Genomic DNA, 18218 nt, shown 5'->3' on the forward strand with positions numbered 1-18218 from the left:
AGCTTCTATAGGTGTAATGTGTAGGTGTCCTAAATCTATTCTCCATAAAGTGTATAGATATAAAATACATCATTGGTGGTTGGGGTTCTAAAATCTGTTATTTATTATCCTTAAAGCAACACTGTCTGTCTTTTAACACCGACTCTCAGGCACTTCGGCTGCGCAAGAGACCTGGTCTGGAGTCTGGGGGTCTTGCATTACAGTGATGAAGTCAAGATTGTGAGTGAGCTCACCAGCATTGGGGAAACAATTGAGAAAGACCGGCTAAAGAAAGCCGTCCAGGAAATCCGTTACATTGGCAAGGGCACTCATACAGACTGCGCCATCTCTGCAGCCACGGGTCAGCTCATTACAGGGTGAGTCAATCATCTGAACCAATTAAAGACCAAATGAAATGACCTCTTGTGGATGATGAGCCATTGTGTATAAGGCAAACAGCCTGACATCTGCAAGATATTCAGAAGTGTGATAAACTACAACTTAATGCTTGTTGAAACTTAATGCTTGAAACAGTTGATTCTTAACAGCTGTAGAGTTAGAGTCTCAGAACCAGAGCAATGCATCGGACCATCTAAACTGCCCTAAGGTTCGTAAGTTCTAAGAACATTTAGCAACATTTTGTAAAGGTTCCAGGAAGATTAGCCTGGTTAGCATCACAATGTTATTAGAACATTTCTAACATAACAGTCCCAGCTAGGCAAATGCTTACATTGGTTAAACGTTGTAAGGTAAGCCTGGACAACAATTCGATATTGCTAATTATCGCAATAAGAAATATCAATAACGGTGCCTAAAACATTTAAAAAATACTGTATATTTATAGTATTATATCATTTTTGTGAGAGAAGGCTTCAAAGTGTCAGGGTTCGGTGCAGGAATGAAGGACGAGGAGGCAGACGCAAATCTAAGCAATCAGGATATTTAATAATCGAAATAAACACAAAATAAACATAAAGACTTAGAAAAGAAAACAAGACTGAAAAACAATGAAAAACTGAGGAACACTGACAGATGTGGAACATACAATCGCCGACAAGAAAGAAAGGACATGCTAAGGTATAAATACACGGAAATGGTAGACACCTGGGGAAACAGGTAATGAGGGGGCGGAGCTACAGATAAGAGTCACATGGGAGAACACAGGTGAGAACACTCAGACACAGGGAAAACACAGAGCATGTGCATGAACATAGGACGTGACACAAAGATTTAAATAAAATTTTCAGACAGTAGTGTACAGATTTCCATTGCAGGGATTCTTAGCAGTTTTTGGAGGCCTTCAAAGTATTTATATTGATATCGAAATTATATCGTGATATAAATTTTGGCCATATCGTCCAGCACTAGTTGAAAGTAGCATTCCCAAAATTTAAAATAAAAAACAATGACACAAGTGATGTTGCAGCATTGTTACCAGTACATTTAAAAACGTCAAATGAACTTCCAGAAACCTTGACAATTTGAACATTTTAAGAACATTTACTGTACCCTTCAGAAAACATTCTACTAACCAAAATTTATCTGCTTTCTAGTTATGGAAAAGTAAGGTGAATTAAGTTTTAGATTTTAGTTAAATGCAAGTAAAAATCTATAAAGCATCATGCATTGTTTGAATTGTTTCTAGTTCTGCACATTTTAAGTTAGCATGATCTTTTTTTATGTCCTCTAGGTCCCCTCTCCATGGTAATAAATACATGGTTGTGGTAACAGACGGGCACCCTTTTGATGGGTACAAAGAGCCATGTGGTGGTATTAGCTATGCAGTGTCAGAGGCCAGAGGAATGGACATCAAGATATTTGCTGTGGCCATCACTCCTGCTCATATGGTATAGTGCACACTTTTTTTGATATAATTATAGGCTAATCATTCATATATTAATAAAAACTACTGTAAATTATTTAGCAGTATATACATTTCTGGACAAAAATAAAATACCACTTAAAAATGATGAGTTTCTTTGATTTTACCAAACTGAAAATCTCTGGAATATAATTAAAAGAAATCACAAGCCATCAAACCAAGCTGAACTGCTTGAATTTTTGCACCAGGAGTGGAAATCAGAATCGGAATCTTTATTTCAACTGGAATCAGGACAACAGAAAGTCAAACTTAAAGACAAAACCGATCAGAATTTCCATTTCAGCTGCAGATAGGACATCAGGAAGTCAAACTCAGATGTAGAAGCAATTAGAATTTTTTATTTTAGTAGTGGGTGGGACAACAGAGCGTCAAACTAAGAGGCCAAACTAATCAGTGTCTTCATATTGGGGACATGTAGGAATCCTCAAAATGCATGAAGCCAGTGTGAGTTCTGATTTAGTGAGAGATGGGTCCAGCTTATTAATCCAGCAAAGGTTTTTACTGTATTAACTAATGTTAATACACTTGTTTGTAGGTATTCCAGCACTGTGTAGAATTTACTTTGGCTGTTAATCAATTGGACTTCATACTAATCGTAACATATGTTTCCGAATGTTACATAACTTCATTGTATGTTACATAGCATCCATTGCAACTATCTGGTATATGTGTATGTATCTTGAGTATGATATTTAAGTTCACTAAATCTTGATGCTTTTATCTATACTACCTACTACATACTCAAAAACAAGTTATTATTAGTAGTTATATGAAATACAATTTAGACACAACCTAAGTATCAGTCATTGTCACTTTCTTGTCCTGTTCTGTGTATCTCCTGTCTGTTTCTCTGTGTTAACTGCCCTCCTGTTTGTTTATTTACCTTCTCCTCCATGCCTGTGTTTTCTTTCCCCACGTGCTTCCCTGCACATCTGTAGCTCCGCCCCCTCATTATCTGTTTCCAGGTGTTTCCTGTTTCCTTCCATCTGTGTGTATATATAGCTTCTTTGTTTCTGTGTTCCCTTGTCAGTTCTTGTGCGTTTTATGTCTGTTAGGTTGTATGTTTTTCTTTCTTTTCAGTCTGAGTGAATTCTGTGATTCTTCTAGTCACCCTGTTTTTTTGTTTGTTTTCTGTCTTAATAAAAACTAACATTTACGTCCACCTCCTCGCCTCCTTTCCTCCTCGCCTCCCTGCTGCTACCCTTTTTTTTTACTGTTTCCACACATGCTCGCCAGAAATGTTAACTTTCACAATTTGGGCTTTGTGTGAAACTGCAGGACTAAAATAAACATTTGATCAATGACAGTTTATAAACATATTTATTGGACATGTTATTATAGCTCTGACAGAGGCTGAATGTGGCAGCGATTTGTCAGTCAGTGTTCCATTATCAGCATACTTTAGTGAAAATATACCAATAATATTTAATTCTCCAATAACAAACTTTTTTTTTTAAGGTGCACACAATAGATTGAATATTCTATGGTTGATGAATATGAATATTGTAAGGTTCCAAAAAGTTGAGTTACAAATTAAAGCTTGTTGGCTCTACCAGAAGTTTGTCTCCAAAAGTTAGACAAGTAGACAAACAGCATTTCAACAGAAATCTCTCAATATTGGGGCATTTGGTTGTATTAAGCTGCATGTAACAGTTTAGTGAGATCAGGTGCTGATTTTAGATGATTAGTTCCGGATTATGACCTTCACTCCAACTCATCCTCCAATTAAAGGGATTCTTTAAAGCTCTGTTACTCCAAAAACACAGTTTTACTGCTCCACAGCCCAGTACTCATTCATATTCTTATTTTGGATGCTTTTAGACATGTCATAAATATATTAGATTATATAAGCTTAGGGGTTTTTTTTCCCTTGAGAATAGAACTCTTTGGCCTCCCTCACTCCCTCCTGTCTCTGTTAATATTGGGAGGGGGGGACACATTTGCTAATATGAACCAAAGCCCACCTTATAGTGTCTTAGAACAACATTTGTGGTATTAATTTTAATCACAAATAATCCCTTTTTTATTCTGTTAATTATAAGTTACATTCAAGTAAAGGTGACTTTACAACCTAAACATGTTACTCCACATTACATTTACTGTTGTTAGAAAAAATTATGCATAAAATGTCTGATTTTTATATATATACGACTGATCAGTTATCACTTAATTATCACCTAATTTTAAAAATAATAACAGATTTGGTTATTATTATTATTATTATTATTATGTATTGGCATCTCAATTCTGTGGTATATTTATATATTTTCTCCACTCTTTAAAAAAAATTGTAGCATTGGGTCCTGCGCTTTTACGCATGGGCGTGGTAGTGGGGGGAAAAGTGGACCTGACTACCCAGGGCCCTAGTAGGGAGAGGGGCCCATGAAAATCCTGATTTTTTTTTCGCTCACTTTCCTTTGTTTACTGGCATGGATAGGGGCCCATTAACATAGAGGGTGTACAGGGCCCAGAATTTGCTGCTACGCCCCTGCTTTTACGTATCATAGAGATTTTTGGCAGAAGTTAATATAAATGTTACACGTCAGAAACAAAACATTTGGATTCGCCTGGAATCCCTCGATTTACTCAGGACATGTGGTCTTACTGTGAACTACAAATAAACAGAAGTCAGATTAGAGCAGTGTTTCTCAACCCTGTTCCTGCATATTCCACTGTTAGGTATATTCTAGAGCTATCTCTGCTTTAAAGGCACTTAATAAAGTAAGTTGTGGTAGGATATGTTTAATACACTGGTGGATATACAAAATTGATTTATGCTTCATAGGGGGCTAAGAGATTAAACTAAGTAAAGGACTGTTTATTAGCTGATTAATTGGATTTGGTGGAAAACACAATTTCTCTCTGTGTGTGTGTGTGTGTGTGTGAGGTGGAGAGACAAGAAGGCTCGCAGTGTGTGTGTGTGTGTGGGTGTGTGTGTGTGTGAGGTGGAAAGAGAGAAATGCGTGAGGTGGAAAGAGAAGGAGGCTTGCTATGTTAGCCTGTTAGCTTGTTAGCTCGCTAGCCTGTTGTTGTTTTGGAATGGTCAGCTGCAACCTTTGTCAGTTCCTGCAATAAAGCAACGACTGTAAATATCCTTCTTGTCCATCCTTTTAACACATCGAGTCAGACGCTACAATAACTTTTAATAAGGAAAATTACAAAAAAGAATAACTCACAGTGACTTGGAAAAGTAACTTTAATCTGATTAGTGGACTGGAAATTGTAAAGTGTTAGATCACTTCAGTGTTTTGTCTGCCTGCTATTGACTCACGTTATTAACATTTACTCTAATTAGATTTGCCCCATAGTGAACATGGACAATGATGCACATCTGGGTCATGTGACTCAGATTACATAACACTGTAAATAACAACACGTTACTCCAGGTAAGAAGAACGAAAAACTTGGGCTTCAGTGGAGATTGTAATGCCTTTAGCCTATAGCTCTATGCTTTTTGTAATAAAAAATGAGATCAGAACTGAGAAGCACATTTGTCTCCTCTTTTTTCCAGGACATCCGCCTCAGCGCCATAGCATCAGATATCCCCTATGTGTATAACCTGACTGCCACCAGCAACGACCCTCGCCTGGTTAGAAACACCATCGATACCATTGTGTCTCTCATTGTGAGTGCTGCACCCACTCTCTCTTCTTTTTTTTAGCTAAACATAAAAATCTCTGCATGTCTTAAACTATAAAACTGTGATTGATGTCCATGTGTTTCCTGTTCTTATAGTACAAGGACTCTGAAGATTTGGTGAGTAATGACTGATCTGTTGTGGATTAAGCAGTGAGAATGTATTTTTCTGTGTCTATTCAGTTTCAGTTTTAACCACAGAGTCTAAATTTATCTTAAAATTTATGAGCGTCTGGCCACAACTTTCAATGATAGAATTTTGGAAAACAAAAGAAAATAACAGAGCTGTTTAAATCCAGGCTCACTGAAAAAAATAATACACATTTAGAGGCTTTTTATGCAAATAAAATGTTTAAATGTTTTAAAGCAAATGTTAAATTCTTAAAATGAACAAGATGCTTGCTATTGATGTATTGATGTCTGTTTGTTTGTTTTAGTGTTGTTCATATGAGTGCAAGGTAAGCATATTTTCATTTTAAAGTTATAGATAAAAAGTTTTTTTTGCCATTGTATTGAGATCATAACAAATGCATGAACTTTATATGAATTCTTAGGCTCCCAGGGGATCTCAAGGGCCAGTGGGGGATCCTGGAGAAGCTGTGAGTAATGTGCCTTTAGATATCATCACACATTCTTATATTTTTAAAGCATTTTTTAAAATAAAAGTTGATACTAAAATATATATAAAAAATATATTACATTTTTGGGAGATTTAATAAAACAAAGTTTTATTTTCTCCCCAATTTATACGGCCAATTACCCAACCCCCTATCACTAGTGATGCCCCCAGGAACACCAGGAGGGTGAAGACTAGCACATGCCTCCTCCAACACACGTGAAGTCAGCCACTGCCTCTTTTTGATATACTGCTGATGCAGCATTGCCAATTAGCATGTGATGCGCTCGAAGGAAAGCGCAGTGACATGGTTCCGATACATCAGCTCACAGATGCAGCCTTGTGCTGATCAACATCACCCTTTGGAGAGATGTGGGAGAGAGCACCATCTACCCACCCAGAGAGAGAGCAAGGCCAAATGTGCTCTCTCAGGGCTCCGGTAGCCGATGGCAAGCTACATGAACAGGATTCGAACCGGCGATCTCCTGATCATAGTGGCAGCATACAAACTCACTCTGCAACCTGCACTTAATTCTAAACTCCAACCTAAATCTGCATCTCTTGTTCAATAGTCACTTACATTAAGAAATACACACGGGCAGATCAGAGCAAGTGAAATAATACCGTCCTCATCATTATTCTATAGTACTGTATCAGTACTACTACTGCATTAATGCTGAAGTTGATCCTTCAACACAATATTGCTAACTCTCAAATCTTGTTTAATTTACTTTGTAAGAGCTGTTACCATCTGGTCCTGCTTTGAATGTAAAGCATCTGCTGTGACATAAACAACCTGATAGGACCACCACTAAATCTGTAAATAAGCCGACTTATGCCTAAACACATGTGCTGGAGTCGTACGCTCTAACATAAAGCACAACCAGCTGGCTGTTTTAGGGCCTTCACTCTGGCCTCACAAAAGGCTTTAAATACCATAGCATAGATTTACCTTTTAAATCATGATTACATACAGTTTAATTAGGATATTTATTACTAATTAAATAAATAATGGCGGTAAAGTTGGGGATCACTTTAAAATTTTCTTGTTTTCAATAGAAACACACTTAAGATTATGAAATAAAGCAAATAAAGAGGACATGCAGACATTGTCAGAGTAAGAAATATTGATTTTAATTAAAATAATGACTGTGTACTTCATCAAAGAAGCCACCTTTTGCAGCAATTACAGTCTGGCAGACTCTAGGCATTCCAGCTGTCAACCTTTTGAGGTAATTTCATGTGATTTCACCCCGTGCTACCTGCAGCATGTCCCTCAACATGAATTGGCTTGATGCTTATGATAGTCTTTTTTCTTTAAGATCCTTTTCACTCTGTATAAATCTTCTATGTTACCAACTCCAAAGCATCCCAGAATATCACGCTGCCTCCACCATGCTTGACAGATGGCATTAAGCATTGGTCATGCATTGTTTCATTGGTCCTGCGCCTCACAAATGTTCTTCTGTTTGATCCAAAGACCTTAAACTTGGACTCATCTGTCCACAACACCATCTTCCAATCTTCCAGTGTCCAATATCATCGCAGTCTTTTCTTTTTATTGGCCAGAGTGAGGTATGGCTTTTTCTTGGCAATTCTGCCTTAAAGTTCAGCATCCTGTTTGACGGGTTCATTTAGTATAGCTGTCAGTTGACAGCCTGTGAGGCGTCTTCCTCTCAAACTGCACACTCTAAGATATTTATCTTCTTGCACAGTTGTGCATCAGGGCCTCCCACTCCTTTTCCTGTCCTTGTTAGAGCCAGTTTGTGTCACTCTTCAAAAGAAGTAGTTAACAGCATGGTAAGATATTTTTAGTTTCTTGGCAATATCTCGCATTGAGTAGCCTTCCTTCCTTAACACAACAATGGACTGACGGGTCTCTAAAGAAAGTTGTTTCTTTCTGGTCATTTTGAGCCTGTAAGCAAGACAACAACTGGTGATGCTTCAGATACTAAGCTAACCTAGAATGTTGTGCCCTCTTTTATGCTCACTTATTAGTATTATAACGTTTTTTTCAGCTGTACTGTGCATCACAAATGAGCATAGGGTGTCCTAACAACCAACTATCCCAATAACATTCTTAACTTGAATTGGCGGCCATACCAGGAGATTTAGGCAGAGTACTGAGAATTGCTGACAATAGGACTAAATGCAAAATAAGCCTCTATACAAAAATAGGCTTTATTTTTATTAAAATTTGTATTCTTTAAAAATAATCTGATACACTTAAATTAATTGTGGAATGGACAATATTGTTTGTGAATTGCATAAAAATGTGTTTTTCATTCAAAAAAAGGGAAATTTGCAAGTTATCCTAAACTTTTGGACAATAGTATGTCATGGAAAATTAAGAAAAAAGGACATAGCATGTAAATACCCTACCTATCAAAAATTTAGTACACCCAACTTTTTTTTGTGATAATGCCTTTTAAGACCATATTATAGCGATCAGACCGTGCAGTGTTGTCTAGATTCTGTGGTAAAGCGTGCAGTAATAGTCTGTGTAAACACTGCTTTTATACAAAGGGTGTTGGAACTGTAAAGTGAACTAGCCCGGGAAATTAATAGGAAAACTAGACAGAGAATTACATTTTATTGACACCTCGAGGCTTTCGTTTCAGCATTGCCCATTCTCATCTGGTAAACAGTGAGGGGTCTATACGCATTGTAAAGATCTCTGCCAGATGTTCTAACCACTGAAATTACAAATATGCTGTTTTGGTGCAAAGAGGCGAGAAAATGAAACCGCTGATTAAAATCTGATGTTATTCTTCCGAACTGATACTGACAGATTCTGCTTAGAAATATGTGGTCAGATATTTGGAATCACATTTTATCTTGACATATGAGATGAAAACAAAGCAACAGACCTCTGCCTTTCCTCTACAGGGAACTCCAGGAAGACAAGGGATGTCTGGGAGGCCAGGAGGACTGGGAGCAAAGGTGAACTGATTTGCACTGAAACATATCACACTTGTATACATAAAAGAGTATGGTCATTGAATGGATGGAAATGGAAGGCATTAAATGCATTAAAACCAGCTGCCTAATGTTGGTAATCATGTAGGTCCATTGTGCCACCAAAATCAGCTCTGAACTATCGAGACCTTGACCTTTGGATGCGTCCTGTTAGCGGCACACCCGGAACACCCCACAAGACCTGCCTAGTTTTTTGGAAGATGCTCTGGCCAAGTCGTCTAGCCATCACAGACATTTACTTCCACTTCTAATCGATACATAGTTTAGTATTTTTATTATTATTCAATATGTGCTGCACTAAATACAGTTACAGTTTTTCTCAGTCGATTTGGTACTTTTCTCAGATCAGAATTGAAGTTCTCAAAACAGTTAATTCAATCTCCACATCTACTTGTCACTTGTGCACATCATAATTTAATTTTTCATTGTGTTTCACATTTTGCAAATGTCTTTGTCATTATTGCTGATGTTCATGTGCAGCATTATCCACTGCTTATGTCGTGCTCATCAAAATGTAATGTACTGAATATCTATGCAATTGTCTTACCCACCAAAACATTTAGGCTTTAGGTGATTGCCTAGGTCATTACATGCAAAACTGCTGAACAGGTTATCATATTCTCTCAGGCATAATTTATACATTTCTATAAAACTGTGTTGGTAAAGTTGGTAAAATCCTGGTCTTACAGTGGCTGAAGCTGGTTGCCAGGTGCAGCCAAATATTAGAAGAACAACTGTGTCTTCGATTGTTCGAAAGCATTGCAAGAGATGATGTTCAGTGTAACGTGAATGAAAACATGTGGCCCAACAGAGAGGGGAGTCAGAATGCAAAAAAAGAAAGCAATAGAATTGTTTTGAATGTTTAAAGTTTCTAACTGTATAGTTTTTGCTTTGTGTTTTGTACAGAGTGCTGTCAAACAGTTGTCTGTCTTACCCAAATTTCTGTCAATTTTTTGTCAACAATTGGATTACAGTCCAATTTTTACTGTCATTCTCCCACATACAGTCTTGATGTTTTGTGTAAGTTTGTATTTTGTGTGTAACACATACAGTTTTAATTTATTTGATTTGAATCAAAAGCTTGTTTTTGATCCAAGTTGACATGAATATTTGCTTTTGAAGCAAAAACAAATCATTCTGAGTGAACTACGAGCTTTTGCAGGAATTTAATTTCATTTCATGTTTTGAGAAATCACTTGTTGTGATGCCAGTGTAAATCATGATGTGAGAAATGAACCAAATCGACTGAGAAAAACTGTAAACAGATCTAAATGCACTCTTTGTAATTAAATGTTTCGAAGGCTATATCCCATTTCACATGTTGCCCCTCTATTAAGCCCTGCCCCTGTGTTTTGTGCCTTCATACCTGGGAGTAATGTGTCCCAATTGTTGTTAGAACAGAGGGGTAGGGTAAAATATCAAGTGATATACTGGACTGCAGTGATAGATTGATAGATGTATACATAAATATATGAATACAAAATCTATACAAAGTGTGGAAGTAATCAGTCGTAGATTTGAGGTAGTGCAGTAAAAGAATATATTAAATTAAGTAGAGAAAATAACAAGTATCAGCAGATATGACAAAAACTAAACATAAATCTGTTTTGCAGTATTTAAGTTAGGTGTGTCCAGGAGTGCAAATGTACAGGATGTACAGTAAAGTGACAAGTGTCCAGGGGTGCAAATGAACAGTATATACAGTAATATGTCAAAAAAAGTCCCAGGGTGTAGATGTACATAAAACAAAGCTGAAAATATAATTAAACTAAATCTCTGGTCTTAGTAGAAGTATTCTTAGCTGTGTTGAATTGATCCCAATTCTAGGTGCACAGTGAGAAACCCATTGGGAAGGATAGTGTTTAAACAATATAAACAGTTTAAAGATGGTTAATTACTGGCAGAACGAACCTGTGCAGAGCTAAATGACCACAGCACCATTTTTGTTCTTTGTTTTGGTCTCAGGGAGCAACAGGAGACCCGGGGCCCTCAGGACACAGAGGCGACAAGGTTGTACTTATGATCAAATTAGCCTGAGCTACTTATATAGTACTTATATCTGGCTGTGTTTAACCAGCCTGTTTCTGTCTGCAGGGTGACCGAGGTCCCAATGGCGCGAGAGTGAGTTTTGTTGTTTTTTTTTCATTACATTAATCTAAGCTTTATTTAAAAACTAAAAATGCAATAAAATGCAAATGCAATAATGTATTTAACCATGTCATCACTATTTTATATCAGGGGCCAAGAGGACCACCTGGACAAAAGGTCTGTAATTTGTGTTTCTCAGTATCTGATTTAATGTTGTTTATTTTAACGTTAATTCATATTATATACCGTTTTTTTTTTTTTTTTGCACTATATGGTGCACTTAAAATCCTTTAAATATCCCAAAAATCATCAGTGCGCCTTATAATCTGGCAGGCCTTATATATGAATCCTACCCTACAGGTTGTAAGGAGCAGTAAAGCCACTCCGCTAAAGTACAGCGTTATACAGGAGTTTCAGTTGAGTTCTCCAGCACTAAGTCTGGAGCAGCATTAGCCATGAACCACGGTCAGCGCTATCTTATTCGCTGTTCAGATTCGAGTACTTCCGACTGTAGACTGCTGCTAACCCCTGCTAGCACTGCTGGAGCAGCATTAGCCGCTAATCGTGCTAAGTGCTAGCTCTATTGCCGATCAGAGGTGAGAATTATTAGACTGTAGCCTCCGCATCTCTTTGTACTAGGGCTGGGCAATATTAAAAAAAAAAAAGAGGACATTTTGATATACTTTCAATATACGAATTTGATTACAATTTTTTTTTTACTTAACATTACAACTGACAAAAAAGTTTTAAAAAGGTTTTATTCAGGTTTTTATTTTGTAAATGTGCCAAAATAGTAATAAACAGTGTCATTAAGAGCTATCAAATATGCAATTAATGTTTCTTTTACATTTATTGTCAAGGAAGTCAGAACCATGCAAGCACAATAAAACTTGTGTATAAAAGCAAAATAAAAAGAAAAAAATAATGCAGTTATTTTTAAACTGCCTTCAACCTTATCTATAAATACCTATGTAAGTTTGAATATCTATATTATGTATCTATACGCATTTTAAGGTGTAAATTGAAATTATATGTTAATATATTACACAATGTTTTTTTAATTAAAACAACGTATTATGGTCAGAAATGTACTGGCTCCTGTTTTTAAAATCTGATTAATAAAATAAATAAAAACACCCCCTGTTGTGTTGTGGGTTACCTGACCTGATTCAATGCTTAAAAATGCAGAAAAAAATATTTAATGTTATTATTTTTGGGGTCTATCCCCACTCAAAAATATGTGTATGACAAGAATACTTTTTTTTTTTTTTTTCGAAAAATGGGATTGCACCATGTTTATTTAAAAATGTTGTTGATTAAACTGAATACCATTTTTTTTTCTAAGTTTTAGAAATAGAAATATTCCACTTTTGGTTGGTTGAATGTGGCCCAGGTGAATTTGACAAAAACATTATTGCTGTTTCTCACAGTTGATTGTAACGAGAGGGTTAAGTTTTAATTCACCTTTATAACTCAGGAGACTGGGAGGCTCTATAAAGTACTATATAAAGACTCTGCTGGGATTTGAACTAATAATCCCTGTCTTTTAAAGATCAGGCACGGGATGGACAAATGTCTAAAGCTGTGGAATTTTATTATGTTTTTATTGTTATGCACTGCCTTGAATAAATTAATCTTTACATTTATTTATATAGTGTATATGTATTTTTATATAGATTAAAAGGATCCCCAGGAACCTCCTTATGATAGGACAGGAGGAAACAAAAAACAGTTGTCCTACAATATTAAAATAAAAAAATAATAATATTTAAATTTTTAAGTTAGTCGAATTAGCTCAAATTCCTGTGTAATATTTATTACTTTAATTATTTTCAAAGTGTACCTTTTTTAGAGGTACTAAATTCTTAACATGTCTGATTCCCATCACCAACACTACATTAACCCACAACATTCACTTTATTGTTGTTGTTCTTTTGATGCAGGGGGAGAAAGGAGTTGGAGGAAAAGATGGGAAGGATGGCCCCATGGTTTGTCTTTTTTGTCTCTTTTATTGTTTATTACACAGCACATAAAGCAAGTCCTTTGCTCTAAAACACTAGAAAATACACTAACCCAGCAGGAGTTAGCACAGATCCCAGAACCTTAGCCGAGGTTAATCAGTTAATTAGTCGCCTGCCTCAAGAAACACAACACAAAGACTTCCAGCATGCATCTAAGCGTATGGTCTACAGGTGGGGACTCATTAACCACATTTATAGCAAAGCATCAGAGAGCTGGAAGTTGTTGTGGGAACAGTCTTAACAAACCTAAATGATGTTTACTGGGTTTTATAGGGAAGGAAACCATATGTGGACTCTCTCCCTGAAGTGGTTTTGATGAAGTTCAAGGCCTGCACTTTGTTTATTATGGCATGCCTCATATCTAAAAAGTACTGGCGTGTTTAGATCATGCAAGGTTGAGATCTGCAGTAGAAGCGATGTGAAATGTTTGTATATAGCAGAATGTCAGTGCTATAGAAATGTATTGTATATTTTACTGTATATGATGACTTTCTGTACCATGTTGGAAACCCATTGGATGTTGAAAGACGAGGTGAGTAATACATTATGTCACTTTTTAGAAAAGAGACCATATGAAACCTTATAAGTTCTCCATACTACATTTCCTTCCTGGGCCTCAAACATCTGGCGGGCATAGAGCCAGATTTTAAACAAGTTCTCAACCATCTGATGCTTAGTTTAGTTTCTGTCCTCCCCAGAGAGAGCAGCTGTGTTCTGTTGTCTGTTTTAACAGTTTCACCCAATTAGCTGGGTCCTTGAACAGTGCTCTTCAAGTGACGGTCAAAAAGTCATGTGATGTAGTGGTGGGCAAACCACAGTCAAGTAAAAATATTGTTAAATAAAAGTGTCTCATTAAAAAAAAAGCATTTTGTAATAAATAATAAGGGCTCCAATAAATAAACTTTACTAGAAGACACATATAGCAGCTCAAACAACTTCAACCCCAATTAAAAAAAAAAAAAATAATAAGATGCTGTGTAAGATGTAAATAAAAACAGAAAGTTATGTTTTTTGAATCTCATAGACCCATGTTTTTTTTTTTCAATAGACCATATAACACATATCAGATGTTATAACTGAGACATTTTACCATGTAATGAAAAACTAATTCCTTGGAAAAACACTAAAACACTAATTCAAAAAAGTCTGGATGGATAAAAAAAAAAAAAAAACAGTAAAAGTATGTCATACTAATTAAAAACAGCTGCAATAAGAGCAATCTGCAACTAACTCACATGGCTGGGTATTAAAAGCACATTTCAAAGTGGCAGATTTCCTCTGTTGAAAGGTTCAAAAGATGTTCAGAGGTTCACCTCATCTGCAAGTAAAAATCTGTCTAAAAATTGTGGAACAATTTCAGGAAAACATCAAACTGTGATGAATTTGGATATCCCATCATTTACAATATATAATGTCTTCAAAAGATTCAGGGAATCTGGAGAAATCACTGTGCACAAGAGACTAGATTGATGGTTAATGTTCTATACTAGGTCGCAGGTTCGAACCCCCGCTCATAAAGCTTTGCCATCAAGCTGCCGGCGCTCAGAGGGAGCACAATTGGCCCTGCTCCCTCCGGGTGTGTAGATGGCGCTCTCTCCCCACATCACTCTTACGGTGATGTCTGCAGCACAGGGCATCTGTGAGCTGATGTATCAGAACTGAGCCGCTGCGCTTTCCTTCGAGCATGCTGGCTGCTCGGCAATGCTGCATCAGCAGCAGCTCGAAAAGAAGCAGTGGCTGACTTCACATGTATCGGAGGAAGCATGTGTTATGGGGCATCCTGGTGTGTTGGGGCATCACTGGTGATAGGGGGAGTCCCAATGAGTGGGTTGGGTAATTGGCCGTGTAAAATGTGGAAAAAATGGGAAAAATTCTAAATCAAATTAATTAAAAAAAAAAAAAATCTATACTAGAGATCTTCAGGCCCTCAGGTGGCACTGCAGTAAAAACAGACATGATTTTGTGCTGGAAATCACAGCATGGTCTCAGGAACACTTCCAGAAAGTCCTCAAGTGCAATTTAAAGCTGTATTATGCAAAGAAGAAGAAGCCATATATCTACACAATCCCGAAACGGTGCCTTTTTTCTTCTATTGTGAATAAATATTAGTCTATGAGAATTTCAAGTCATTCATTTGTTAAGAAATCAGTTGCTCCAGTTTTTATTAATGTTGTGGGCTACCAAAAATCTTAAAGAACGAGTGTAACCCCCCCCAATACCGGCGTTGTTGGGTTGTGTGAACTAATGATATCATCACACTTAATGAACAGACAGTTCGAAAACTGTGCCGTACTAGAAACTTTTTATTTATTTTACCATTTTTTGTGCAGAGGTTATTTTATAGCTACAGAGTGGTGCAACTCTCTAACTGCCATGGTAACTGAGTTTTAAAACGGAACCTTCAGAAATAAAGATTATTTAGGAGCAAATGCTTCTGTTGTGCAGAGAGGACTTTCTGGTCAATTATGAAGCATTTATCTGTATTCTTGATGTGGTGTCCACAAACATTTGGACATATTATATCATGATAATATTAAATCACAAGTTGCCCTGTGATTCCCAGCCCTTTACATTTACATTTTAATATATGGTAATGTAAGGTGGGCCTATGTAGTATTAGAAGTCTAGCCCAAAGACTCTTATTGGTGTAGGACAGGAATGAATCACCCAGGCTGGGAATTGAACCGCAGTCTCCCATACGATGTGGTGGTTAGCTCACTGGCAGGTGGTGGTGTTATCCATGGCGCCACACCAATCACAGTCCGTAGTTGTTGGCTACAGTCCACTGTGCTCAGGGCTCTGAAATAGGAAGGCATCCAGCATCTGATAGGGTTTTAACCTGCAGATGGGAATAAAGAGTAAACAAATTGAGAGGGAGGATCAAAAAGACTAAAAATCCGTTTGCTGCAGCTCACTTACTAATGTTTATGATTTGGCTCAACTTAAAATGTACTGCTGACCAAACTGAGATCAAAAACTAAAATGAGAGCCAGATGAAATTAACCCAAGAAAGGCTTTAATCAGAGGATTTAATCAGCTATTTATGAATTAATCATCATATAATATAATCATCGTTTAAAATGGCTCTGCCTTTAATTTATTTACAGTGATTGTTAATCATGAATTTATGCTTGTTTATCTGTGTTGTAACTTTAATAACATATGTTTCTTCATTAGTGAAAAAAAGTAGATTAAAGTATAACAACACCACATTATTAATCAGTATATTTAAATAGTGCTAAAATGGAACAACATGTTTGTACTTATTATACTTTAATTATATAAAAATAGTACAAAAGTCCTACTTAAATTGTGCTAAATGTACTTAGCTGTACTAAAGTAACATTTAAATATTCTACTTCATGTATGTAACCGCATATTTTAAATATGCTTACAGTAAAATTATGATACATTTAATGACAACTGTATCACTGTTACACACCAGGTACATTAGAAATGTACTAAGAATTGAAGTTAAATATATTTACCTTTGAGTAAAAATAGGCTTTTGTATCTGTGTAGGATACTTTGTTGGGTATAAAAACATATTTTAATATACTGTACTAGAATTTTTAGTGTTTTCATGTTACAAATGTACTTTTTTTAAATACATTTTATAAATGTAGTAATTTAATTTACATTCTAAAAAAAGTTACATGTTACATTGTACTTTAAGTGAATTACTGTAACAGTTGTTTTTAACACACTTTGCTAAAAATGTACAAAAGTATATTTGAAAAATATTTTAGAAGTATATTGAATTATATTTAACTAAAAGTTTACTTTATTTTTTTTTTAAATACACTATATTGTACTTTTTAAAAAGTATAATCAAAGTTTACTTTTTGAACATTTAATATTAATTCAAATAATATACTTTTTAATATTAATTCAAATTAATGTACTTTTAATATATTTTATGTAAGTACATAAATCTGTATATTTACAGCATCTGTAAATCTGTATATTTACAACATACTTATACATTTATTAATAGGTTTTGAGTACAATTAAGCATATTTTTTTCACCAGGGTTATTACTTGCCTTTATTCTGCATCAGCCTGTAGAAGCACATGATTGCCAAAGATTGTCAACCTGCTTTGTTTTATGTTCTCTGTTCAGGGGGAGCCAGGGATGTTTGGCTTGCCAGGGTGTAAAGGAGATGACGGAGATAATGTAAGTAAAGCCCTAATCATCATCATTATCATCATGAGCCACGGTCTTCTTATCTGAAATACTAATTTCCTGCTTTTCCTATTTATCATCTCTGTCTTTTAGTTTTTTAGTGTCCTCCTCCTTCCTGTTACACTAACTTCCTCTGTGACTCCCAGTTCTCATAATTTACCTCTAAGATGATTAAATAAGTGACTGAGTTCATCTAAAGCTTCACAGCAGGTTTGCCAGTCACATTGTTGGTCTTGATTTCATGTTTACATGCTTGACTTCACTCTCAATTTTTTATTTAGCTTTCATATTGAGGATTTCACATTTTTGAATGCATTATCACATTATTTCACACTCACATAGTTAATTTCATGTTTATGTCGTAACTTACACACATCCTTTTTTTTTGCACTATAAGGCGCACTATCAATGAACGTTTATTTTTGGGTTTATTTTTATACATAAGGCACATCAGATTATTAAGTGCATTACACTAGTGAGGAACAGGGATATTACCATGGTTTCCTTCTAATTCAGCAGGTCTCACCGCTGGGTGCTGGTGGCGGGGTAGGTTAACTAATTTAAGTAAAGCTAAGCTAAGTAAACAAAACTGTAATAATAATAAAAAAATATTTTAAAGTCAAATGAGCACTGGATGTTTACACAGATTTCTCTCCTAGAAACTGTTTATTTGGGTGAATAAAGCACTTCTGTTTATTTACAGTACGTTTAGATTTCCACACTTCCACTAAGGCTGGTTGCAGAAGCATTAGCATTAGCAGCTAACCACTAGTAAATGCTGCCCATCAGCGATACACTAAGAAATCCTGTGTGTTCTGGTAAAAGCCAGGG

General features: G+C 36.0%; 1 protein-coding gene across 1 annotated transcript in view; it reads left to right on the forward strand.

The window, feature by feature from the left end:
* The window catches only part of LOC103024542 (collagen alpha-1(VI) chain), a 61327-nt gene that overhangs the window by 12722 nt on the left and 30387 nt on the right, over positions 1 to 18218 (forward strand). The window contains exons 4-15 of the mRNA XM_022674162.2: positions 150 to 356; positions 1670 to 1826; positions 5373 to 5486; positions 5597 to 5617; positions 5935 to 5955; positions 6052 to 6096; positions 9003 to 9056; positions 11058 to 11102; positions 11187 to 11213; positions 11331 to 11357; positions 13124 to 13168; positions 17325 to 17378. Coding sequence (XP_022529883.2) covers positions 150 to 356; positions 1670 to 1826; positions 5373 to 5486; positions 5597 to 5617; positions 5935 to 5955; positions 6052 to 6096; positions 9003 to 9056; positions 11058 to 11102; positions 11187 to 11213; positions 11331 to 11357; positions 13124 to 13168; positions 17325 to 17378 — 817 coding nt within the window. The remainder of the gene's footprint in view (positions 1 to 149; positions 357 to 1669; positions 1827 to 5372; positions 5487 to 5596; positions 5618 to 5934; positions 5956 to 6051; positions 6097 to 9002; positions 9057 to 11057; positions 11103 to 11186; positions 11214 to 11330; positions 11358 to 13123; positions 13169 to 17324; positions 17379 to 18218) is intronic.

This window comes from Astyanax mexicanus, chromosome 6 (assembly GCF_023375975.1).
Source record: "Astyanax mexicanus isolate ESR-SI-001 chromosome 6, AstMex3_surface, whole genome shotgun sequence".
Classification (NCBI taxonomy): Eukaryota; Metazoa; Chordata; class Actinopteri; order Characiformes; family Acestrorhamphidae; genus Astyanax; species Astyanax mexicanus.